Consider the following 27,374-nt stretch of genomic DNA (forward strand, 5'->3'; position numbering starts at 1 on the left):
TCCCTCCGAGACCATGGGCTATAGCCCATGGTCTCGGAGTCATTTTCGTATTTCCGTATTTCCATCATTTTTGAGGATTTGAAAAAAAGACGAAAATCCCTCCGAGACCATGGGCTATAGCCCATGGTCTCGGAGTCATTTTCGTATAACTCAGAAACTACAAAACATTTCAAAGTAAAAAGTTCCAGCATGTGTCTCCACAGTAAGCTGAATTTTAAAAAGTGTGAATGGAGTTTCTAGGTGAAAGTGCTTTTTTGACGTGCCAATATCTGCCATTTAGCCCCATTGTAGATTTCTCAAATTTGAAAGCACTATATTTCTAAAACTATGACACATTTCAAAGATTCCTTTTTAGGCAAACATGTCCACCGTAAGATGAACCTAAGTAGGTTTGAATGGGGTTTCTAGGTGTAAGTATGTAGGACTAGTAGCGTGACGACGAGTATAATAAACTGGAAGAAAAGTAACGAGTGTGTGTTCTGGTCCTGTTGATTGAGCAGAGCAGGACCTATAAACCTTGAAGGTTTATAGTTTTTCTCAGCTCAATCAACAGGACCAGAACACACCTGGGCTGGCTGCCAGGATCACATCCACCAATGGGGAGGCTGTCTGTGTCCTGTCATGGTTTCTCCTCTGTATTATCTGATTAACATCCACGATAACACTTAAAAGCACTAAAGACACCTTTGATGCACAGCACCATTCAAATGCTCTGTACATGATCCCAAGGCCCCATTTGAAAAGTGACACCAAGAAGAACAACTTACAACCTAAAAATCACTGAGAGCTCAGTGGCACCCTTGTTAAGATGACGTCCATGTGAGCCAGAGGTTGTGAGTTCAAATCCAGCTGAGTTCCTCCTACTTTCACTATGCAGCATGTTTTGGAGAATAACATCCAGAAGAGAACTCTAAAGAGATGGAAAGCTGAGGAGCTTCTCAGAGAGCATGGTGGCACTCTGTGATAAGCTGCTGTCTATGTGAGCCACAGGTTGTGGGTTCAAGTTCAGCCCATGGCCTCAGACGGCATACTATAACAGGCCATTTTCCATCCTTTTTGAGGATTTGAAAAAAAAGACGAAAATCCCTCCGAGACCATGGGCTATAGAAAATGAACTTTAACAAAATATTCTAATTTAATGGGATGGACCTGTATGTGTACTATGTAAACTCTTAATTTCCATATCTGGGGCCACTCCAAAATAATTTGGCGACCCCGAGGGGCAGGGATGAAGTGGTTAATGCATGTCTCACACACACATGCACAGAAAGGTAATCAGATATTCCAATGGCTGAGAAAAGAATCAAATTCAAAAGAGGTAAAATAATTCCAATTTATTTACTGAAATCAATACAAATGAATAGACATGTAACACAGACCATTCGGACCCATATATCGAGAAGTACGTTTTATCTGATGACTTCTCACAGGACAGTAAGGACACGATTCATATTGCTTTGTCACCTTAATTTCATTTTTATTTAATTACAATGGTGTTTGTCTAATGCCTTTTCCAGAAGTCTACGGTTTAAGTTGACTTGGGGTTTGACGTGATCAATAATGGGAATGTGTCCACCTTACTGCTAAGAAATTCTTCTTGATATAGCTTTAAAAAAGAAAAGGGTAAAAAGTAACGCAAGTGAAAAATGTCCAATAGATCCTTTACAACACACAACAGAGGACAGTCGGAAGGCTTTAGAAGTTACAGCTAAAAAGAATATAAGTACAAACGTTTTCAAAAAGAATGTTTTTCGTTTCATGGACAAATTTAGAAATTAACTGAATCCTTAAATGAAAATGTACATGTGGCAGTCTAAAAAGAACATTATGAAATCGCCCCCTTCTGAAAAATCACTCAAAATTCACTAATCTAACATAGCCAGAACATTAAAAACCATGATGGCAAACATCTAGGAGGAGCTAAAAGATACATAAAACTGTGACTACAGAATAAGCAACTTGACAGTCCACTTGACAGTGTTGTGGGGGTGGGGGGTGGCTGTCCTATTCGTTGGGGGTTGGGTTAGCGTCAGGATACTGGGAGAGGTCGAAGGTGAGAACTTTGCTGATGACACAGTCCCCTTGCTGTGGATAGAGAAGGAAACGGGAATGTTTGGAAATCAGCATTGTTCATGAAAACATTGCAAAGGTCAGTCAGTTTGTTGTGGGTCCCACATGACATCATACATACTGGTTGTTTTTAATGATGTTGGGCCATACATCAAAACTAACTGATCTTTGTTTCCAGACCTTACACCGAAAATGACTTGGGGTAATATACAGACCATATATAATTATTTTACGTATTGTCGTTGTCGGGTGGAGAATCTGGACATGATCCAATGTAGTTATTTAGTCACCAGTTCTTCTTATTACTTTTTATTGACAATAGTTTGATATAATCCACAGACTTCACTTACGGAAACTTTCAAAAATAGCAGATCTAAAAGCTCATGTTAGTGTTATGAGCTTGTAGGTTAGCCATTTTTAGTAATTTTGTGTGACACATTAATGCCCTATAAAGTAGGGCATAATTAAAAAATAAAAATATATGAAAATAATTTGAAATATGGAGATACAAGTTTTCTGCCCGACAGCAATGAAATATTACATATTTGACATCTTATATAGCACAAGTGACAAGCAAGACACACCTCTGGGTAGACTCCAATGAGTGAATCTGCCTTGGTGTAGAACTCCTCCTTGAGAGAGATGACAATGGCCTGGAAGTTCTGTACAGACTGGTCCTTGATGTAATTGGCAACCTAGAAAGGATAGAGAGTGAAATATTCAGTCACATTTCTAAGTGTGATTGCAGGAGCATTTAGAAACGGTCAAGTCTCAACAGAATGAGAATCTCTACTCGTACACTAACCTTGCCAATGTTGGTGTTGTCCAGAGCCGCATCAATCTCATCCAGAACAAAGAAGGGAGCTGGTTTGTAACTAAACACAGATGACAGCAAAACTTAACACAGTGATCATTGTAAGTGTCTCACAATTCAAGTAAATAATACATATCCATGACTTTAGTAAATGATAAATAGGGCTGGAAAATATAGGACATCAAATCAATATGACAATAAGAATGAATGTAAATATGTATGAACACTTCCTTCCTTCCTCTACCTGTGGATAGCAAACAGCAGGGCCAGAGCGGCTACGGTCTTCTCTCCTCCAGACAGGTTGTCCATGGGTCTGAATCGTTTCCCTGGAGCCACACAGTTGTAGTTGATGCCATCCAGGTAAGGCTCCTCAGGGTTCTCTGGGCCCAGGAAAGCCTATGGGATGTGGACAGACACGGTCAAAAAAGTTCCACTACAAGCAACTAGTGGAAATAATTGGGGAATTCCGAATTAACTGTTGATATAGGGATCATCAGGTTACATTAAAAATGGAATCCCTCTTTCCTTGGTCAATGTAAGAAATGTAAGGGTTTTTTTCTTCTCTTAACCCATTTTGGGGCGGGAACCCCTTTTGGTGTTTTAAGCATGTTATGCTTTATCTATTGAAAAATAGCAGATCTACAAGCTCATAGCACGGCACTGAGTGCCGCGCTACGAGCTTGTAGGTCTGCTATTTTTGAAAATGTAGTGCAAATCTTTGAATATATATTCTTTAAGAGCCAACGTTTTTAACTCAAATCTTTACTTCTGGGGGGTCCCTGGAACAAGATATTTTCAGATGGGCAGTGCTTAATTTCAGCCGGAGCTTGGCGGAGCTCAGCTCCGGTACCTGTCACTTGAGCTTCCCTACCTGTAGAGGACGCTCCGCCACCCCAAATGCACATTACAATATACAATACGTCTCTATTATTATTTTAGTTTCATTTTTAAGTCAACTAGGCTTCTTCCTCGTTATAGTTACTTCCATTTCCAGTACGATTCCAAAATAAAACATGGCTTGAATGATCAAGTACAAACAAAAAAACTCTTATTTTGAAATGTGTGCCCGTTTTGAGAGGAAATAGGTGGCTATGGAACCCCGGCTTGATGCCTCACTGTTGACGGTGCCGGGTGCGTAAATAAAAACAACTCGTCTCGACTTCTGCAATTTGCATCTGTTGTCGTTCGTTGCATATGGAATATGGAACTTTCATACTTTTATGGAGCAATAGATTAACTGCTACTTGGAGTTTATAGCCTTGGGGACAGCATGCGTTTTGTTTTCAAAACAAAATGGTGAGTAACATGAGTTCTTATGAACAGAACTGACTGCATTGCCAAATCTCACAAAGACACCCGGCTTTACAACATGGCTCGATCAGAATCGAATATCATAACGCTTGCTTTGGTGGGCCCGGGGAAAAAAAAGACTAGTACAGAATTAAGTAGTAGTAGCATTATTGAGTTGTCATCGGAGGAGGAGGAGGAGGAACTTGGATAAGGACAACAACAACGCGCATGCAGGTATTTAGTATTGCGTACTGTTCTGATGATGGGCCACCCTAACTTAATACTGTATTTTATACAGTATGTAATATAACGTTGAGCCGCTGTGCCAACTGAACTGCAAATGCCTACTGTAGTTGTGTGTTGTGAGCCGGCGGGCCCCTGTGTAAACTGCTGCTGCAAATGTTATCGATTGACTGATTGGAAATTTTATTCAGTTTGTAGAATGGGTACAGTTCAAACGAAAGTAGCCTACACAGGTCAATACAAAATCTGACTGCTACGAGTATAAAACCAGAAATATAATTCATCAGAACATTTAAAAACATATAAAAACGTCTATATGCCTACTCTATTGTGTTCTGATGGGTGGGCTGGCCGTTGGTTGTGTTAAAAAAAACCGGATAAATGTGTGCATGCACATGCAGGCACCCGAGCTCCGGCACCTAAGAATTTAGAAATTAAGCACTGCAGATGGGCGGCCAATTACATATAATTCTGGGGGTCCTTGACATGAAAATGTTTGAGAATGACTGACAAAGAAACAAGGGTTTTTCAGAAAACAGAAGGCATTTGTAGAATCGTCCTCAGGTCTAAATGGGTTAATTTGCTTGGTTTCAACCTCAAGTCTATGCCATGCATAGTAGCATTGTGTAACTGAATATCTGTAGTACTACTTTATTGGGGTGCCTACCTGAGCACTGCTATTGCGTGAGAGGGCCTTGTAGATCTCATCAATGTTGGTGGCTACGGATTCGAAGCAGGCGTTGAAACGGTCAAACCTCTCCTTCTTGATCTGCTCAAAGGCCTGTTTGGCTTTCTTGGCTCTCTTACGGGCGGCCTCGAACTCTGAGAGACAGAGAGGATCAGACTTCATGAGGAAAACAAGGCACTAACTACAGTTAGGCACTGTATATAACTGTATATAAAAGAGACCTGGTCTCTCTTCTGAATGAGAACTCGAGTCTCGGTGAGATTACCCATTTAAAAATAACCAAACATTGACCCTTTACAGGTCTGAAACTGTACAAACTGTTGTATTTGTACAGTCTCAGAGTTTCATTTGTAGACTCTGTCTGAGTTATGATGATCCTTGAAATTAAAAAAAGAGAGTATTGCAATTAGCCCATCGCTAAACCCCACCCCAAAAAGCGATTGTCCAATGCCAATCCAAATAGTTTAGCGACTGTTGTTAACTATGCAGGTCAAGCTTTTGCCACCTCATAGCAGTCAATGTTATTTTGCATGGCTGTGTTGTTGAACAACAAGGCTTAACGTCGGGAAAGTTACACACCTGACCCACCCAGACGATGGCAATAACACTAATCACTGTACTCTTACCATGCAACATGAAAACTCCTGTCGGGTAGTCGTTAAAGGTTGATTTCTCCCTGTCATTTTCTCGTATTTCTAGTTTATTTAAATAATGCCATGAAAATGTGTCCAGTGCATAGCCTACTGCAGGCCTGGTAGACTAGATTTAGAAGACATTTTGATGCTCTTGCTACTGAAATGATCGATTATGTATATGGAGAAATCCCGTCATTTAACATGCATCTCTATGGGGGAGAAGGACAGCTTGCCCTGTCTCCTCGCTGCTAACGTGCCTATTGGACAAGGATGGGTTGGGGAGGGACTTAGCGAAGGGCTAATTGTATAGCAGACATGAAGTCCACACACCAACTATGACATGATAAACTGGTTCCGGATCCCAACCCCTACCGCCCTCTATCCATCACATACCACATCCCATCATCAATCGGTTATCTAGCTCCCATCGTCTCACCATCACTGGTCTCTTGGAACTTGTCCCTGACGCTCTCCAGTTTCTCCATGGCTTTCATGTTGGGTGCACTGATCCTCTGCAGGATGCTCTGTTGCTCATTCAGACGCTGCTGCAGCGTGTTCATCTCCGATTTGATCTCGTCCTCTGCCAGTGCATCCTGTCCAGAGAGAGACAGTTCACAAACAGCCGTGCAGGAGTGGGGGGGGGGGGGGGGGGGGGGGGCAATAACACCGGGAAGTGTCTCCAGAAACAAGACGCCTGTTGTATCCTCTCTTGTGGCACACTTTACATTTGTGTCAGTTTTGCATAAAGGTTCAAACACATTCAACTTTTGGTCTCGGTTTCACATTTTGGGCCAGTCAGCCATTCAAGTCGAGCAAACGGTTTTAGCACTCCTTCACCACTTATAACCATAAACATATGGCCTTTATCCTAGTGGTAACTTGGATAAAGTGGTAACTAAACAACAATCATAATATCCGACAAGGATTAGTGATTATTCCGATATTGGTGAACAAGGACACGGATGTTTAGGTGGAGCAGGTGTTGTGTGGCCTTGCTTACCTTGAGGTCCTCCGACAGGTTGCTGTAGTCGATCTCTATGAGGGCCTCTTTAGCCAGCACAGTGCTGGATGCCCTCTCACTCTTACTGTGACTGCTGCTGGACTCCTGGTCCTGGGAGCCCTGGAAGGACACAACGTGATGTTACACCGTCGCTGTCAGGTGGAAACCTCATTATGTCCAAAACGGTTGCTGCTTTTCAGGAAATGGGTGGGGGGATACTGAAAATAGCAGATCTACAAGCTCACAACCCATTGAGATGCATCGTGACGTGAACTTGTAGATCTGCTATTTTCACTACTATAGCTTGACATATGGAGATTATCGCCGGACATCGATGATAAATAACGACTCGTCATGTAGGGATGTGCGTGTGCATATACATATACACTAACTCTATATATCCTTGGTGTTTGCGTGTGCATATACATATACACTAACTCTATATATCCTTGGTGTTTGCGTGTGCATATACATATACACTAACTCTATATATCCTTGGTGTTTGCGTGTGCATATACATATACACTAACTCTATATATCCTTGGTGTTTGCGTGTGCATATACATATACACTAACTCTATATATCCATGGGTACTACTATAAAGATATAAGTCTGTTGTGTGTACCTCTCCCTGGCTGATGTCATCCATGGTTCCAGAGCGGAGAGGCAACTTGATGTCCTGCATCTTACAGGCCTGCAGTAAGTTGTGACGGTCGCTGCGTTTCTGCTCCAGTTTGGTCTCAATGGCCGTAACCTCCTTCTGGAGCTGGGTCAGTTCTCTGGAATACACACACACAAATAAATGATCAAATGAGACTGGATGTCAAGAAATGAAGACTTTTACTGAACCTCAATTCAAAAAGACATGTAAAATATGTTTTGCCCAACCGCCAAAAGCATACATTTTATAATTTAGAATGAAGGTTATAATTTACAAATGTTTATACATGAGTCATCAATATACAAAAATATTATTTAATACTTTCTGTCTTATAAACATGAATCGATCATTCATTTCACCACCAGTCAGATAAGTATACAGGCAGCTGCATGCATTTAGGTTCACTGACTTGTTGGCCCCGCCCAGTTTCTTGCGGATATCTTCCATTTCATGGTTCTTGTCGTTGACCTCAGACTTCTTGGTCAGATGTGTGTTCTTCAGGTCCTGAAGCTGGGCCATGGTCTCATCGATGATCTTCATGTGTCTGTGCTCCTCCTACAGGAAGAGAGGAAGGATGACAGGAGCCAGACAAAATATAACATGCCTTGGCGTACAAACCAAGTAGCACTGGCCATTTACTTCATAATCAACTTAACTCAAGTATGAAGTAAGAGCAAAATGTGATACACTCAAGGTTGATTGAATGTCAAGAACATAACTGGTATTGTGACGTCATCATGAGCATAAAGCCAAAATGAGTGTGTCACATCCAGGTTATTTACCTTTTTGAGTCTTTCAATCTCGGCCTCATCCTTCTTGACGGTCTGCTCCCACATCATGACTTTCTCCTGGTCCTCCTTCAACTGGTTCTTCTCATAGTCCACCTGGATGCCCAGGCGGGTCTTCTGGGTCTCAAACTCCAGACTGGCAGAAATGGGAAATATTATTTTTTTTAAATGGGAAATATGCTTTGCGTTACAATGCATACATAATGATACATGATACACATGCCCACAACCGGCACAAGTAATTTGGTCTTTGTCATTTAGCTGATGGTTCACATAGCCTGCAGCCTGGTGGGAGTGTCTCAGAGAAGAAATAAGACTGAACAGCCACAGTGTGGATGGACTCACCGCTTCTTGGCAATCTCATTCTGCCTCTTCACCTTCTCCTCTTCAAACTCTCTGATGTTCCTCACGCCAATCTCCACACAAAACTCCAAAAACACCTCATCTTCTACCTGGAGAACACCACAAAGGCACAGCTTGTGTTAAGTGCTAATCAATCTGTAGATTCTGCACATAACTATATTTAATCATATTTAAGGTTTTATGTCAAAGCTGAGCGTTTAGATTCTCAATCCCGGTTGATTATTGATTTGGCATTTCAAATGCAGGCCAAGTGTACTACCTGACTGTGGGCAGGGGACTGTTGTAAGGACAACCCAGTTTCAGGTAAGAAGGGACAGAGAGTGAGTCACATGGACACAGGGATACTGTGCACATGTACACAGGGGATACTGTACAGATGTACACAGGGATACTGTGCACATGGACACAGGGATACTGTACACATGGACACTGTGCACATGGACACAGTATCCCTGTGCACATGGACACAGGGATACTGTGCACATGGACACAGGGACACTGTGCACATGGACACAGGGACACTGTGCACATGGACACAGGGACACTGTGCACATGGATACTGTGCACATGGACACAGGGACACTGTGCACATGGACACAGGGACACTGTGCACATGGACACAGGGACACTGTGCACATGGACACAGGGACACTGTGCACATGGACACTGTGCACATGGACACAGGGATACTGTGCACATGGACACAGGGACACTGTACACATGGACACAGGGACACTGTGCACATGGACACAGGGACACTGTACACATGGACACAGGGACACTGTGCACATGGACACAGGGACACTGTGCACATGGACACAGGGACACTGTGCACATGGATACTGTGCACATGGACACTGTGCACATGGACACATGGACACTGTGCACATGGACACAGGGACACTGTGCACATGGACACAGGGACACTGTGCACATGGACACTGTGCACATGGACACATGGACACTGTGCACATGGACACAGGGACACTGTGCACATGGACACAGGGACACTGTACACATGGACACAGGGATACTGTGCACATGGACACAGGGACACTGTGCACATGGACACAGGGACACTGTACACATGGACACAGGGATACTGTACACATGGACACAGGGATACTGTACACATGGACACAGGGACACTGTACACATGGACACAGGGATACTGTGCACATGGACACAGGGACACTGTGCACATGGACACAGGGATACTGTACACATGGACACTGTGCACATGGACACAGGGATACTGTGCACATGGACACTGTGCACATGGACACAGGGATACTGTGCACATGGACACTGTGCACATGGACACAGGGATACTGTGCACATGGACACTGTGCACATGGACACTGTGCACATGGACACAGGGACACTGTGCACATGGACACAGGGATACTGTGCACATGGACACATGGACACTGTGCACATGGACACAGGGATACTGTGCACATGGACACAGGGATACTGTGCACATGGACACAGGGACACTGTGCACATGGACACAGGGATACTGTGCACATGTACACAGGGATACTGTGCACATGGACACAGGGATACTGTGCACATGGACACTGTACACATGGACACAGTATCCCTGTGCACATGGACACTGTACACATGGACACAGTATCCCTGTGCACATGGACACAGGGATACTGTGCACATGGACACAGGGATACTGTGCACATGGACACAGGGATACTGTGCACATGGACACAGGGATACTGTGCACATGGACAAAATTAGGGACCCTTTTAGCCCTAAATATAACACTTTAGTTTATAATATAAATGTCCAAGTCCAAACTGAGGACTCAATCAGAGGCAGCCACGGCAGCTAAGGGTCACAAACTAGAGACCAGAGAAGTCCAGGGCATTGAGCCTGACCAGGAACGTGTGTGGGAACAAGAGTGCTATATGCATCCTTGCTATATACTGTATCTGCATTTGTATATAGTACCAAGTGAAGTTACATTGAACAACTTGAGTGTTAGAAGTTGGAGCAATACAACCTAGGTGTTTGGCTAACTTAGCAATAACAGGTTGGCTTGAGTTGTGACATGTACGTGAACAGTCAAATCAGAATGCTTAAAGACCTAGACAAGAGCTTAATTATTAGATAATATTAAGAGATAAGGTTCTGAATTGAACATTAATACATTAATATAAGTCATTAGTAAGATGTCTAGTGGTTCCTGGACAGGGACCGGTTCACTCACCACATTCATGCGGTCCCTGAGGTCATTGACCTCCTTCTCCCGGGACTGGACGATCCTCTTGATGTCGTTGATGCGAGGGCCAAAGTTGGCCAGCTCACTCTCCAGCTTGGACTTCTCCTACACGACGCAAACAAAATGATGTTTATTTTAAAGTTCCACATTAAGCCAATCAGCCAAAAAGTGACCAATAACACTCTGCAAGGTGGCCGCACCTGCATGTTGAGGGACAGGTGGCGGGTCTTGGTCTGCTCCAGATCACTCTGGGAGTATTTCAGTCTCATCTGCAGGCCGTGGGCCTGAGACTGCACCTGACGCAGCTCAGCCTCTTTCCTCTTGGCCTTCATTTGCTCCTAGAGAGAGAAAAGGCAAGGCAACAGCTGGGAATTAGAAGAATTCTATAACTTAACCCATTTAGAACTGACGTAAAAAAAAAGTCTTCTGAAAGAATATATATTCAAAGAGTTGTGCCGCATTTTCACGATTTTTCAAAAAATAGCATACCTACAAGCTCGTAGCGCGCCACTCAGTGGCGCGCTATGAGCTTGTAGATCTGCTATTTTCCAATAGCTAAAGTATAACATAATGCTTAGTTAAAACATCAAAAGGGGTTCCCGCCCAGAATGGGTTAAGTCAACGACATATATACACATTCGATATAAACCCAAGCTTCCACAAACATGCCCAAAGCTAAGAGTGAAAGGTTACCTTGAGTTCCTCAGTGAGTTTCTCCTTCTTATCCTTGAGCTTGTCCACTGCCTTCTCGTCCCAGCGCCTGGCCTTGGCTTTCAGGTCACTGGCTCCTCCAGAGATCACACCAGACTTCTGGAAGAGCGTACCGTCCAGGGCTACAGTCTGGTCACAGGGAAGGAAAGAATGTAAGACGAGGCAAGGAGCATCTTCCATATTATTATTATATACCAGTTCGAATTACATGTAGGGATGTAACGATAACACAACTCACGACTCAACTCACATCCACTATACGATATTTATGGAAATGTTTGTTTGTCCCTCCCAGTCCACACTAGTGCTAGTCCACACTAGTTTCAAATTGCAATACAGACAGCCAATCACTTTGTTTTAGGAATTGCAGATTGAGGCTTTAAACTTTGACCATTTCTAATACTCTTTAAATGTATACAAAATGACAACTTTAATCTATGTTGCTTTCACACCTCTGGTCATATCGTATATAAACATAAATCTTTAGACACTTTTGACTCTGTTGGTACAACATAGCCAGTAGCATTGCTTGACTAATGCCGGAGTTATACTTTGTTGAGTGCTGGTGTCTTGCACCAGAAATAGCAGACCTACAAGCCAATAAGGCGTTGCGCTGGGAGGTGTTATGGGCTCGTAGATTGACCAGTGTGTGTTTACCTTGTGTCTGTATGGCCCTCCAAAGGCAATCCTACGAGCATCTTCTACATTGTCACAGACCAGTGCGTTGCCACAGGCATACTGCAGGGCCTTCTTGATATGGGGAGGCTCATAGCGGATGACATCGATCACAAGCTTGGCTCCGCGCAGTTCTCTCAGTTTCTCATCTGTAGGCTTTACCTGGGATAACAAAGACGACATTTGAATTAAAGAAAAATCACACCCGTGTGAACCGAGTGGTGCAACTCCGTGTGGGGGTCCACACGGAGCATCCTGGGGCTGGGCCGGTTCCGGCGAGCCACCCCGCGTCCGAAACGGTTGAGAAATGTCAAAGTTACCCAGACCCAGGGAGTTACCCAGACCCAGGGACCCAGGGACACACATTGCTCGACAATGGAATGGCTGCACCACTCAAAAAAACAGTACATTGTCAGATGCCATTTGTGGGATTAAAATGACATGCTGTCTAAAACCACCACTGCAACAGCAAACCAAGTCTAAAACCACCACTGCAACAGCAAACCAAGTCTAAAACCACCACTGCAACAGCAAACCAAGTCTAAAACCACCACTGCAACAGCAAACCAAGTCTCTTCCAGAACGTACCTCCAGATAGTCAAGAGGCAGGAAGGTCTCGGGCTCTCCTCTCTGTTCCTTGATGTACTGGATACAGTCTCTGCCCGTCTTCTCTGAGTCAACAATGATGGCGTCCATGTTCTTCCCCAGCACCTTGGTCACAGCGATCTGGTACTTCTTCTGAGTGGGCTGGCACAGGTCAATCAGACGGCCGTACTGCAGGGAGGAAGAGGTGGTTAGGGGAGGGGCAGAGTGAATTGACCATGTTGAATTTATATCAAGCTTATATGAAACTTAATCATATTAGCCAAGCAGGGAAGCAAACAGAATCCTTACAATATTATATAACTGTGGATAAGGGCTTTCTGTTAGCATAGGAAAACAAGGCCAAACTACTAAGCGTCACCGAGGACTGGAGTTGGCTGTCTTACCACAGAGCCAGGGTAAAGCCTCTTGATGCTTTCCATGATCTCTGCCTTGCGCTGCTGGCGGCTGTTCTCCTGCCTGTCAATCCTGGCATCACCCAGTTGCTCCATCACCTACAGACAAAACACACACATAAAAAATAAAGTACTGTTTTGTCCATCACATTTATATGCAATTTTAAATGCCATGGAAAACGAATCGCATTGATAATTGAACTTGAACTCTGTTATTATGTGTGGGTGATTAGGGTGAGTTCAGTACCTGGTTGAGCTCCGTGTTGATCTCGTCAATCCTCCTCTTAGCCTGCTCCACCTCCTCAGTCAACGATTCCTCCATGCTCTTCTGCTCGTCCAGAGATTGTCTGAGGTGAAAAATGAAGAGAATAATGGGAGTGAGGAATGAGACGCTAATCTCATATCGGATCCAAACATCTAGTAACGTAGTTAACCGCATATTTGATATATAGCCCCAGTGAAAAAAGCAGCTAAATGTTTTAGTACGGTATGTTAAATGATACTGTGAAGAAGTAGTTACAGGGTTACTATTCACATTTATGAAACCTCCTGGACTACATTGCAGTCCAATGTGTCCTTTTAGGAATTATAAAATATGTTTCATAGGGTTTTTTTTAACTTTTCCTTGTTTTGACAATGATGGATTATGTCTATGGTACAAAGTGTGATAAACACCAGCGGTCTCCTTTTAGTGTCACACACACCTGCTGGTTGTGATGTAATCTTCAAGCTTTTCAATACGTTTCTGGTTTTCTTCAATTTCACGGATCTTCTGTTTGATCTTGGCCTAGAGGGTGAAACACACAAGAGAACATCTATTTCGGGGGGTTTCAAAGTCTAAGACAGTGTGCCTCCCTTCAGAAGAAGCTCAGATTAGTGGTCCTCGTTTCATTTTCCCCCCTGCTAAATTTAACCAAACATATTTGCACAGTATGTTCATTGTTCACATGCTGTATGAGGAATTGGACACTAACCAAAATCCCAGATATCTAGTCTCATATGACAATATTGATATTATATCAATATACTGCCCAGCTCTATACGCAGCCATTGTTGATGAAACCGGTAAGCCCGACTACAGAAACGTGTGTTCATACTGGCATAGGCAATTAAGTGTACATTAAGTGTACATATTAAAACGTTGTAACCTGAACCAACCATCATTAGGATGGTCAACAGATAAACGCACGCACACGCACACACACATGAACTTCAGCAGCATTTGGAATTGATTTCCAACCGATGTATACCTCTGTCTCCACTTTCTTCCTCTCCTCCAGGTCCAGACGGTCCTGATCGGCTTTCTGGTCGCGGTTAAACTTCTCCAGCTCTTGGGCCAGGGTTGCTGCACGTTTACTGGCCTCCTCCTTCAGACGATGGTACTGCTTCACCTGTAGGACAGATAGAGGGTGGGGGGGAAACAGAGGGTGAGAGTGGTGAGAGATAGATTTAGATAAACTAGCTATTCTGATGGTGCCATTACCATTTCACGAGAGCATTCACACCGAACAATCTAGCCAACCTGAGACCACCTACAAAAGTGAACTTAGTGAAGCAGAAGTACTGAGAGATGGAAACATCTGTTGACACCAGCCACCCATATATATTTGTGTACTTTTGTAGCAGTAATAAAGGTGTTTGCGTGGATCAAAAAAAAGGATAATAATTTGTCAAGCACAGCCTCATAATACAATTATTATCTATACGAGGCCAAACATCAGACCTGGTTCTCCTCTAGCGTGAGGTCCTGGCCCTGACTCTGGGCCTCCTCCTCCATGCGCTCCTCAAACTCCTGCTTGGTCAGCTCCACTGCCTTCATCTCCTTGTCCAGCTCATCCATGTCCGCCTTGCGCTTCTTGTACAGCTTCTGGGCGTTCTGCTGGGACTTTTTCGCTGCCTCCAGCTTCTTGATCTTGTGCGAGGTGTTTTCTTTGGCCTTGATGTACTGGGGCCGCTTCTGGTTCAGCTCTGAATCTTTCTCTCTGGAAGGGGATAAGAGGAGTGGCTTTAAAATAATGATTGCATTTTTTTTTAAAGGGTTTTAGGCCACGTTTACACGGCAACAGTCTCTACAGAAAACGGCTAAATAAATAGGCGAGAACGGGAACGAACCCACATGTCTTTTTTTGAGTGGTGTAAACCACTCCTACAACTGGCTTTTGTGTGCATAAAAAAATGACCATGGTTGCTATGTTCAAAATAATTTCTGACGTAATTAAATCACACCCGTGTGAACTGAGTGGTGTAAGGTTTTATATAGCATGATCAGCTCTGATCTGACGTAATGAAATCACACCTGGATGTGATTTCACAACTGGCTTTTTTTGCGCAGAGAAAATGACCACGGTTGCTACGGTCATCCAGTTCACCCGGGTGTGATTTTTTAAGTCATGTTTAAGTCACAACTGTGATAGGAAGTAGAACAGAAGTAGTACTACGCATGTGTGACTGGTATATCTGGCAGTGTACCTAGCCACCTGGCATGCACACTACAGCGTTTAGAACTTTTTAATCATGTTGTGCAACCCATTTAGGCCTGAGGCCGATTCTAAAAACGCCTCTAAATCCTTTTTAGAGTTTTCTGAAAAACTTCAAATATTTATATAGCATTTTTTACATTTTTGAATACTGTACATACTGTACAGAACCCCAAAATAGGTTCCCGGCCTGAGGAGGTAAAACACTAAAAGGGGTTCCCGCCCAGAATGGGTTAAACGCAGAATAAAAAGTGAGAACGCAAAAAGTAAGAGCCTTAACTGCTCATGAAGAGCAGACAGGTGACTGGTATATACAGCAGCTGACTCTAGTTTATGGTGTGTACAAGGGTTAATAAGATAAGGTGTACATTGTAAAACACTTTGAATGGTCAAATTTCACTCTGAGACAATTATTATTAATACAAAATTAACGTTTTCATTTTGTTCACTCTCTTGCTCCTTAATATTACTTTATAATAAATAAAAGACTGACTGATTTTAATACATTCAACAAATTCAGTATGTGTAGTGCATACTGAAGCAGGCACACGGTGTATGCATGTGTGCGTGCGTCTGTGAACTTTGCAACAGGTCTGTCAAAGCTCCACCCATTTCCTGACTCATCTGAGACGGTAAGATTGACCTTCGGATCAAACACACAACATCCAGTGAGGAGGACAGACTGTCTTTGCACATCTACAGGAGGGAACACGGACCCAGGCCACTGGAACCTGTTGCTTGATGGACTTTAACAAGAGCCACGATTCACAGCAAAAATAAACTTCAGGGAACATTCTAGAAGACAGTGTTAACACCACTGGCTGGCTGTTTCCGGTCTTGAGCAGAGTGTTTGAATAGCTTCACTCAGAGACAAAATGGCTTCCAAGGTCTCTCTCTCAGAAGAGGATTTTTCCTGTCCTGTGTGTCATGACGTCTTTAAAGAGCCTGTTCTCCTCTCATGTAGCCACAGCTTCTGCAAAGCATGTCTGCAGGACTGGTGGACAGAGAAGGAAATAAAGGAATGTCCGGTTTGCAAGAAGAGACAATCAAGGGATGCACCCATAGACCTGGCTCTGAAGAACCTGTGTGAGGCCTTCATACAGGAGAGACAGCAGAGAACGTCAACAGGGCCTGAGGTTGATGATCTCTGCAGTCTGCACGCTGAGAAACTCAAACTCTTTTGTCAGGAATGTCAACAGCCAGTGTGTGTCGTGTGTCTTCATTCACAAAAACACGCCAACCACAATTTCAGACCCATTGATGAAGCCGCAGAAGATCACAAGGAGGAAGTCCAGAAATTACTGAAGCCTTTACAGGAGAAGCTAGAGGTCTTCAATACTGTGAAAATAAACTGTGATCAAACAGCAGAACACATTAAGCTCCAGACCAGAGACACAGAGATGCAGATGAAGGAACAGTTTAAGAAGCTTCATCAGTTTCTACAGGATGAAGAGGAGGCCAGGATTGCTGAACTGAGGGATGAAGAGCAGCAGAAGAGTCAGATGATGAAGGAGAAGATTGAGGGTCTGAACAGAGACATATTAACCCTTTCACTCACAATCAGAGCCTCAGAGGAGGAGCTGAAAGCAGAACACATGTCATTCCTGCAGAACTACAAGACCACAATGGAAAGAGTCCAGTTCACACTGCAAGACCAACAGCCGGGCTCAGGAGCACTGATAGACGTGACCAAACACCTGGGAAACCTGACCTTCAGAGTCTGGAACAAGATGAAGGACATTATTCCTTTTTTTTATCCTGTCATTCTGGACCCCAACACAGCCCATCCAGAACTCATCCTGTCTGATGATCTGACCAGCGTGAGAGATGGAGAGGAACAGCAGCTCCCTGACAATCCAGAGAGGTTTAACCAGTGTGTCTATGTCCTGGGCTCTGAGGGCTTTAACTCAGGGAAACACGGCTGGGATGTCGAGGTTGGAGACAATACAAACTGGCAACTGGGTGTGTTATCAGAGACTTTTCAGAGGAAGGGATCCACAGGGGGTCAATACTGGAAACTACAGTTTTCTGAAGGTAAATACACAGCACTCTCCTCATCAGGGTCTATCACTGACGTCTCAGTGGAGCAGAAACCGCAAAGGATCAGAGTCAAGCTGGACTGGAACAGAGGGAAGCTGTCCTTCTCTGATCCTGATACTAACACACACCTACACACCTTCACACACACTTTCACTGACACACTCTTTCCATTCATTTGGACTGATCAGTCCAACATCCCTCTTAGGATGTTACCGTGGAAGGTCAGTGTAACTGTGCATGCCATAGATCATGATTATGATGATTATCTGAATCATCGTCCTGATGTTGATGATGATGATGCTGATGATTATCTTGATTATCTGAATCGTCGTGATGATGATGAACGTGATCATGATGATTATCTTGATTATCTGAATCGTCGTGATGATGATGATCATGATGATTATCTGGACCATCGTGATGATGATCATGATTATCATGATGATGATGATGGTGGTGATGATTATCACGATTATGATGAATGATTATCATGATTATCTTAATTATCTTTTTCTGGAGCATCATGATGATGATGACAACTTATAACAGTATAAAAGGTAATATCAATTGATGGCTATTATTTCTATTCATTATAGAAATAAAGTTACTTAACATATAATGTACAAGACAATGATACTTTTACTGTTGTACTGCTAAACATTTTCATCATAAAATATAGAATCACCAGTTTGGATCACCAATTTCCTTATGTTTGTAATTGTTATATTTAGAGTGTATTTTTACCTTTGATTTCTGTTGAGAAAAGGAAAAAAATCTATGTATGGAAATTATTTGAAAATCAAATAAAGATCTACCACACAACGTTGGTATTATTTGAGTTCAGTTGCATCAATATTGGTCCCACGTTTACGACATTAAAGGTTATGACATTTTATATGATGTTGACTACAGGCCAGTATGTTAAATATTACAAGTTTTATTATCTACCTGTGGTTTCTTCCAGTTAAAGCTGAACCATGTGCCTTCCTCTTCTACCCCGGATTCCTGCTCAAGTGCCATTGAGCTAATAGAGCCTGCCTGCTTTCTCAGGGGATAAACTGAATCTTGACCATCAGGTCCAAATTCATGTCAGATCCTGTGTCTAGGTGAGACATGACCTTTGACACAATCTAATGTCTCAATTCTGTATTTAAGTCCAATGTCATTTTGTAGTCCTACGTTACATCTGGGTCCAAGGGGCACCAGCTCCCGTACACATCTCATTGTAAATAGAATATCTAAACGCATTAATCTTTTCACAATGACGTTATTTTTCAGAAAGGAAGCCATTGAGGGTTAAAATGCGTCTTAATGCTTCCAACTCGAGTAGAATTAATGTTCTGTACAAGTGTCCATGACAAAGAAAATATATGATGTGGAGACAATAAATTATTATCATTATTATTGAAGGTGGCAACAGTCCATTGCTCAGTACAATATTTCGGGGGGATATTTAGAATGTGTGCAGGGTTGAGTATGTTGAATCTAGTTTGTATTAATGAGGATTTAGTTGACAATGAAATAAAATGGCGATAGTATTCAGTGTGGTGCAGACAGCCTGTCACCGCCAGATTTGGGAGACCAGTAGCTTTGTTGTTGCAAGGAAAGCGGTAAAATTAGACTTTCGTGGTTGTTTTCGTCTAAGATTTAGTGGGGGACACAGTATAACTCTATGGGGACACAAAAGCGACACAAAAGTGGGACCCGGCAGTATCTCTGGAGGGGGCGCTCACGTCACGGCTAAAATACTGAATAGAAGAGATAAAGATAAAGAAAACTATATTGTCCATTAAATTAATTTACATAAAATGGAAATTTGTCTTTGGCACACCGGCAGTCAGTTTACAACAATAAAACTGACTACCTGGGTGAGCTTGTTTTTATCTCTAACTGAGAGATTCCCAAACCAGGACACGATGTTAAAAGTGAGAACACTCTCAGTGAGTGACCTATAGACCATGGTCAGGGTGTGTTTGCTAGCAATAAAACTTCTCAGTTTCCTGAGAAGATAAAGCCGCTGCCTTGCCTTATGGTAAATGTTATCTGCATTGGTCTGAAAGGTGAGTTCATCGTCTATGGTTGTTCCCAGATATTTACTCACTGACCTGCTCCACTTCCTCCCCACTCATAGTAACAGGCCTAAAGATGGACCCTGAGCCCTCTGCTCTTGATCCCCCTCCCAAGCACAGCTCCTTGGTCTTAGTGACATTAAGGTCAAGGAAGCTGCTGTCAAACCAGGTGGCAATACGGTCGATTTGCTGGGAGTAAGAGGGTCTGGAAAGTGGAAACGTCCTGCAGGCAGGCAACCAAGGCCATGGCATCAGCATACTTTATCAGAGAGAACTCTTTGTTGTTGCATTTTAACTCATTTGTGTATAGGGAAAATAACAGAGGAGATAAAACGCACCCCTGTGGAACGCCAGTATTCAGGACAAGGCAGTCAGACAGAGTGTTATTAATACAGACTCGTTGGGGTTTCTCTCTCAGAAACTCCCTAATCCACAAAATTAGGTTACTACTGACGTTCAAGTCACACAGGCGTCTTAGGAGAAGATGGGGTTGGACCGTTTTAAAAGCAGAGAAGTCCATAAAAAGGACACGGACGTATGTTTTAGGCTTGTCTAAGTGACTATGTATTTTATCCAATAAAGTTAGAGTGGCATCCTCTACCTCGACTGGCTCTACAAGTAAACTGCATAGGGTCCATGCACTTAAGCTCCTTACTCACTACACGCTCCATGCATTTGCTTAGTAGAGGAGTGAGGGCGATCGGTCTAAAATTATTTGGCACTTTTGCTCGTGCAGTTTTTGGCACAGGGACAATGGTTGTAATGGTTTTCTCCCTTATATGAGAGATACTGTATTTTGTGTACAACTGCTTCCGGTATGAACAATAAAAATATATATTAAAAAAAAAACAATAACGTGTAGAAATGTAAAAATGTGCATATCCGCCCCATTTTTCATAACTTTCGCCACCATTAGGCTGAACACAGTCCGTCGAGTTTTCACTGCACAACAGCACACAAAGTTAACACAGGAAAGTATTCTCTGAAATACTACAGTTAACTGATTGTCCGTTGCTTGCTGTTTGTATCGTTTCCCCTTTCAAAAGCTTTTTTTCTGCAAAATCAAACCAAACCGCACGCACGCTGCTAAATAACTTCCACTGCCCGCTCTGTCCGACTGACGAGGCTGCTCTAACCCCAAAGCACTGCACTGTGACCCCCTCTGTCAGAAGTGACAAACGCGAACATAATATGCTTACTGAAACGGCACAAATTAATTACTACACAAGGACTATGTTGGTGCAATCAATCAATCAATCAATCTATATTTTAAATGCAAAAATGAACAAGTAAAAAGACAGAACAATTGGCTGCGATGTTTCCTGGTCTAGTGTCTCAAGTCCTCCCCGCTCATGGGTTTCTACTTTCTAATCGTGGGGCACGGGAGGTGGTGCTAAGAGCCTGGCGAAGCCGCTTTTACAACTTGCCTCCGGGCCTCCCATATAAGATGAGAAAGCCTGATTGTTCAAAAATGGGTCTTTGTGTAGATAGAAAATACATAGGGGAGCCAATTTGTTTTTGAAAACTTTGAATTTCATGTTATAGGTCCTTTAACACACTACCATACAGATTGTATAAGTTATATCGTATTAACACACTACCATACAGATTGTATAAGTTATATCGTATTAACACACTACCATACAAATTGCATAAGTTAGTCATTATATTTTCTCACCATATTCATCACTAATCTTGTAAAAGGGGCATGTAGAACAGGTAAGGTGATTTGTTATGCAGCTGCACTCCTGCAAGTTCACAGTACACTTTCAGAACACCAGATGCGCGAACATCTGCTCATGCTTCTGTGTATCCTGTTCGCTGGGGTAATCCTGATACCAGCCTGACCGAGACAAATACATCATCATCATCTCCACTCACTTGATCTCTTTCTCCACCGTCTGCTGTTCCCTCATCAGCCTGCCCAGCTCCTTCTTCTTCTCCTTCAGCTCCTCCTCCACGTGGTCCATCTTCCTGCGGTCCTTGTCGATGTCCTTGTTGCGGTGAGCCAGGTCTTTGTTCAGCTTCTCGATCTCCGCCTCGTTGTGGTAGAGCTTGAAGAGCTGCATCTGGACGTGGGCCTTCTGCACGTCGTCCTTCAGACGTTGGTAGCGCTCCGCCTGACAGACAAGAGAAAACCAGAGTTGAGAGATATGGCATATGTTAAGTCAAGGGGAAAGGTACATTGGATATTTGTGAGAGTCACCCATTAAATTAAAAATCGCACCCGTGCTAACTGAGCAGTGCAAGTATACTTTTATTGTTATAGTTACTGACCCCAATCAGCATGCTGCTGGGGTCAATAGGTCCTACTCTAAACAGACAGACATAGACGTAGGCACAGACAGATGGACACAGGGACACACAGCCATTTAAAAGAGCGGTGTACACCGCTCAAAAAACAACAACCAGTAAGTAAAACGTTGAAATAAAACCCAAATAAGTAAATAATAAACCTCAGACCTGGGTCAATGTCAGTTACGGACGGACAGAAACTTGAGAGATAGAAAAGGGGGATGTTGAATGTTTGTTGTGATAACATAATGAAGTGACAAAAGGTTAAGTGTGGTATCGCAATAGCAATACTAAACCAATATGCAATGAATTGAAGTAGAGGAAGTTTCAATGAACACCAGAGAGGCAAATGCTTAAAGAAAATCAACCCACCTCTTCTTTCTCTTGTTTGGCCTCCTTGCGCTCAGCAGCAATGTTCTTTTTGCGGTGGTAATTGAACTGGGTGTCCTCCTCAGCTTTCACCATTTCCTTCTTCCTCCGGTCGTACTCCTGGGCCAGCTCCCCGGAACGGGAGATCTCCTCAAACAGAGCCGTTCGCTCCTTGGGGTTCTTCATGGCAATGGACTCCACAGCTCCCTAGAGTAGAAGAGAGGTTAAAAGTGGGGCTTACAAATCACACAAGATGCTATGTCCAATTTCAGTTCTGTCAGACATTCAATATGTCACACGTCAATCCAAGGACGTGCATAGACGTCATTGTCGTACTTCCTTTAGACAGTTCTCAATAAGGTATAGAGAGGGTCTACTGGGGCTCATAAATTGTCACAATCTCATTGTTGGTGACGGGTATAGACAGCTCGATGGGTTTTAATGATCACGCCATTCACAATGGGGTCACGTGGTGTTGGGTGCTACGTCAGTCAGGTAGTAAAGTCAGTGGAAAGAATGGAAAGAGAGGGGGTAAACGGTCCAACTTTGTTGACCGAATTGCTTTACGAACGCAAAATACCACGCATGGCTACCTGTATGCTATTTGCACTTTGTTATGATGCTGCTAAATGGATTGTTTAATTTAAATAAATGAACAAAACGCTGGATCTTGGAGAAGTGATTTCTAGACAAGCAGCGAGTCTGACATGTAAACATTTCCTACCAATTTAGCCTCTCGTGACTAAACAAGTTTATGCCGATAGTCGCCATACACTCATGATCAACTATTTTATCAGCAATGCCACGTTTTTGGTGCTTAGACGTCGTCTACACCTGTCCCACATTTGCTACTCAACTGGTTGCCTTTTCATGCCCATCCCTAATGAATGGTTGTCGTTACTTTTGTTTTCATGTGTTGCGTGTTACATGTTGTGCACAATGTTTTACCTGAAAGACCAGGAAGTTCCTCGCTTTGATGAGGATGCCAAGCTTCTCCAGCTCTTCACTGTACTCAGCGAGATTCACCACTTTACTGTTGATACGGTACTCAGAGGACGAACCTGATGGAAAAACACCAGAAGCACATTAAAGATGCATGAAATATGCTTGAAAATGTGCTTTTGCAGGATGCTCGTCCCTCCACCTTATCCCTCCACCTTATCCCAGGTCAGCTGCCTCGCTGCATTTTTAAAGACGGTGCCGTCACCGGTTCATATGCCGAATTTAGAATATCTAGACAAGCTATGAAACCCACCCAAGTTCCGATTACAAATAAATTCGCTCATTTGTGCAAATGACCACAGTACAGAGTTGTCCGACTACATTATTTAATTGTTGCAGACGAGCATTTATGTCACACCCAGATGAGTCCATTGAGCTGCTAGAGCAGTGGTTCTCAAACATTTGTGGCTCAGGTCACCTCCGTAAATAACGTTTTAATCCACAGCACCCCTGAATTACATTGTTACTATATAGCACCTTATGTCTTATTAATGGTTAAGTAAATATGTAAATCTAAGATACAGTATGTCATGAGGAAAACTTTGAGAGAATATCTGTTTCCATTACAATAGATTGAAAATAACATATACTTGGCGTTAAACTACTTAAACCCCACATTCCCTATTCTGGGGGGAACGTTCACAAAAACTAGCAGATCTACGAGCTCACAACGTGTGTAGATCGGCTATTTTTGGTGAAGAGATATGTTGTACTGTAGACTGAAAAGGAACGCACCATGTAGGCCCAAAGTGCAAGTGACATGGATAAATTCCAAATACTATCAAAGTATTCTGAGGCACCCCTGGTCTTGCATCACCTCAAGGCATCCTAGGGTGCCACCACGGCACCCACTGTGAGAAACCCTGTGCTGCCAACTAAGCGTCACTAGATTCCCCGCCGTGCGTCCACCTACCAATGATGACCCTGGTGAAGGTGCGCTCCTCGCCGTCGTCCTCCTGGTACACCATGCTGACGAAGGCTCTGTTGGCGGCCGGCTTGCCCACGGGCGCTCCGTGGATCAGGTCCTTCAGGGTCTTCACACGCAGGTTACTGGTCTTCTCCGCCAGCACAAAGCTGATGGCGTCCATAAGGTTGGACTTGCCTAAAACACAACATACAGCACACATAATATAACCCACGAATAATAACTGGCTAGTGTTTGCACACAAAAATAAATCTATGCCAAATAGCTCCACAACCCCTGGGGACAAGGGGTTGACATACTTTGACAATGCTTAAAGAAAGAGTGGAATAATATAACCTAGCATTATTTTGTTGTTGATGAACAGTAGGTACATAGATACTAAATAAACAGATACATCCGTAAGCATGTGATTTAAATTATAACTGTTAAATGTCCACTATAAATGAGACATATGTACTCAAGAGTACATATGTCTATGTTCCCTAAGCCCTAAACATAGGGGTATAATTGATTGATTGATTTATTAATAGTTTGCAGAATTACAGTACATTTCAAGTACAACGCAATACAAAAACTGTTAACTGTGAGTGGAGTGGACGACACCATAAAGCATTACACTTGTTTACAATAGGGCCCACCATTTTAAATTCATCAAAACATTTAGAGACTATGAATATACACTTCTAATACTTATACTTATACTTCTAATACTAGAAAAAAGCACAGGAAAGTACATTTCAATACAAGGTCTGCTATAAGCCAAGAAAGCACCATGGCTTGTTTCCATTGGGGTCCTTCATGTTTAATTCATCTGAACATGACGTACAAATACACATAATGCTCTAAATCGTGACATTAATTAATCCAAGAGTTGGATCATGCACACTGTACGCGTGTACATTCCAGTCTCAGATTCGATGTCAACAATACATCCATGCATTACTTCATTCATAAACTGCTAACGTTAGCCACAGCTTTAGCTTGCGAACTTCTACGTTGGGTTGAGCCAGTAGTAGTAGTAGCCATTAACGTTGGCTAGCTGAAGCTAGCATAACATACCGGATCCATTGGGTCCAATGATCGCAGTGAACTTGTGAAATGGTCCTATGATTTGTCGTCCCTTATACGACTTGAAGTTTTCAATCTCTATCAACTTCAAATAACCCATTTTGCACGATTTGTTCTGCTTAACAATAGGGAAATAGGATGTTAGCTAGCCGTTAGCCACAATGCTAGCATGCGATGTTTTCGGCAGGCTATCTAAACCGAAAAGCAGTTACAGTCACAGATGCATGAACCTCTCGACGTATGCATTACATTATAAATTGCACTTTTCGCGAACTGCCTCTAAAATGCTTATAATCGTTGCTGAAATATAGTTCTAGTAGTAGTGTAAACAACAATGCGCCATTTTACAATCCTGCAGGACGACACCAGAGCGCGCGATTTGCGTGAACACAGAAATTCTCGCGATATCGGACCCCCCCGCCCGCTGAAAAACCATTTATTGCATGGTAGCAGACAGTTTTTCACTATTCAGTATTCACATCCTCTTCCATCATTGACGGACAGATGGATATCAATATACTGTAAACTCTATGCTCCTATACTATGAAGAGCATTTTATTTTTGAAGGGCATGAATTCAAACTGAGGGGCCCTCATGGCCCCTGTGAAATTCCTGTTCTGCATAGGATGGGAAAAAAACACAAATCTAAACTGTGTTTATATAGATGTAGGGATTATTTGGGAATAGGTGCTTTCCTGACCAAACTACTTTTAACTAGCATGGGTGTAGCTCCACAAATTGACCCATATATGTCAGATATAAGTACAGTAAAATAAACAGATTATTTTTATATAGATGGTATCATCCCTGGGAGATGACACTAAACAATGTGAGGCCACTGCTAGTCACAATAGACTACATTGTTAATTTTATAGATATAATGGTCTGGCCTGTATGGAAAATGGGCAAATGTCAGAAGGGCTTACTTTTAATCAATTTGTTCACATTTCACCTATGGCCACCTTCAGGTGGATGACAGTTGACCTGCATCCCAAAAAACATCATCAGATTTCCACACAAGTTCAAAATCCACATTATTTATTTATTGAGGAACATGATGCAATTAATATTTCATATCTGTGAGAGGCAAAGGTATGTGCACAACTTGCAGCACAAGTTAGTAGTCGAAATTAAGAGTCAGCTGCACTGTACAAATAAACAATCCAGTATATTTTTGACAGTTTAGGCTAAAGGCAAAAACATCCCAACTACTCAAACAAACCATTCAGGAGCAAAACAGCAAAACCTACAAAGGGATAACTTGTCCACCATGCCGCAAATACATTTTGATGTATTAGTAAACCTAATCACCATCTATGGGATGACACATTAACCAGGGTAGGCCACATATAGGCCAGGGTCTGCGATTTACACAAAGAAATAAGGTCAGTAGGCCTACTTTGCAAGAGATCGAGGTTCACGTTTTGTTCTGTCACAAACATTGTAACTGAATTTTGAAGCTATATGCGCTTATTTTATTTATAAATCTGTTTATATATTACAGTACATAAAGTTTAAAGTACATTAGACATTATACATTACAGTACATTCGTGAACATTTATGAAAAAAGTGCTTGTCAGGGTGGGGGGTCCCCAGTTCAAATTAATATGGGGTGTCACAGCCTGAAAAGCTTGCGAACCACTGCTCTACAAAAGTGTGATTTGAACTTGAACACATCTGAAACAAGTTTTGCTTCTCCCCCGTAATTTGTTCATCCATTCATGTATTATGCCTCTATTCTGTACAATTGACTTGATGTTTACCCATGCAGGGAAATTGAATGTTTTTCCTATGGGCAAAAGTTGAAACAGCTCTGCAAATATCTCTACGGGTCTTATAGAGTCTGTCTGTTTGTCTGTCTGTCTGACTGGCTGTCTATCTACCTAATTCTGTCTTAATTGTATCAACAACGTTGATAACTTCCTCCATCCCTGTTAATTCAAAGTGCC

General features: G+C 42.7%; 2 protein-coding genes across 3 annotated transcripts; one reads left to right on the forward strand and one right to left on the reverse strand.

Moving 5' to 3' along the window:
* Positions 1 to 1,319: 1,319 nt before the first annotated feature.
* On the reverse strand, positions 1,320 to 25,820 carry smc1a (structural maintenance of chromosomes 1A). 2 transcript variants are annotated; one of them, XM_079521095.1, is made up of 26 exons: positions 25,416 to 25,820; positions 24,345 to 24,533; positions 23,378 to 23,490; positions 22,433 to 22,636; positions 21,647 to 21,885; positions 14,903 to 15,161; positions 14,430 to 14,570; positions 13,884 to 13,966; positions 13,427 to 13,526; positions 13,171 to 13,278; positions 12,770 to 12,955; positions 12,164 to 12,343; positions 11,489 to 11,635; positions 10,996 to 11,133; positions 10,784 to 10,900; positions 8,536 to 8,642; positions 8,185 to 8,326; positions 7,812 to 7,957; positions 7,367 to 7,520; positions 6,741 to 6,851; positions 6,177 to 6,333; positions 5,085 to 5,239; positions 3,129 to 3,280; positions 2,876 to 2,945; positions 2,655 to 2,765; positions 1,320 to 2,085 (listed from the first exon to the last, which is right to left on the reverse strand). In XM_079521095.1, the coding sequence occupies exons 1-26, from the start codon at positions 25,522 to 25,524 to the stop codon at positions 2,005 to 2,007; spliced, it is 3,699 nt and encodes a 1,232-aa protein (XP_079377221.1). In that variant the 5' UTR covers positions 25,525 to 25,820; the 3' UTR covers positions 1,320 to 2,004. The 2 variants fall into 2 exon arrangements, with proteins under 2 accessions (XP_079377221.1, XP_079377220.1); XM_079521094.1 differs by having other exon boundaries at positions 6,741 to 6,860.
* Positions 16,532 to 18,929, forward strand: LOC306943053 (nuclear factor 7, ovary-like; the record flags this gene model as incomplete). The annotated part of the gene is made up of 2 exons (XM_079529258.1): positions 16,532 to 17,917; positions 18,870 to 18,929. 2 exons carry the CDS (start codon positions 16,532 to 16,534, stop codon positions 18,927 to 18,929), a joined length of 1,446 nt encoding a protein of 481 aa, XP_079385384.1.
* Positions 25,821 to 27,374: the final 1,554 nt, after the last annotated feature.

Source organism: Electrona antarctica (genome assembly GCF_951216825.1).
Source record: "Electrona antarctica genome assembly, chromosome: 2".
Classification (NCBI taxonomy): Eukaryota; Metazoa; Chordata; class Actinopteri; order Myctophiformes; family Myctophidae; genus Electrona; species Electrona antarctica.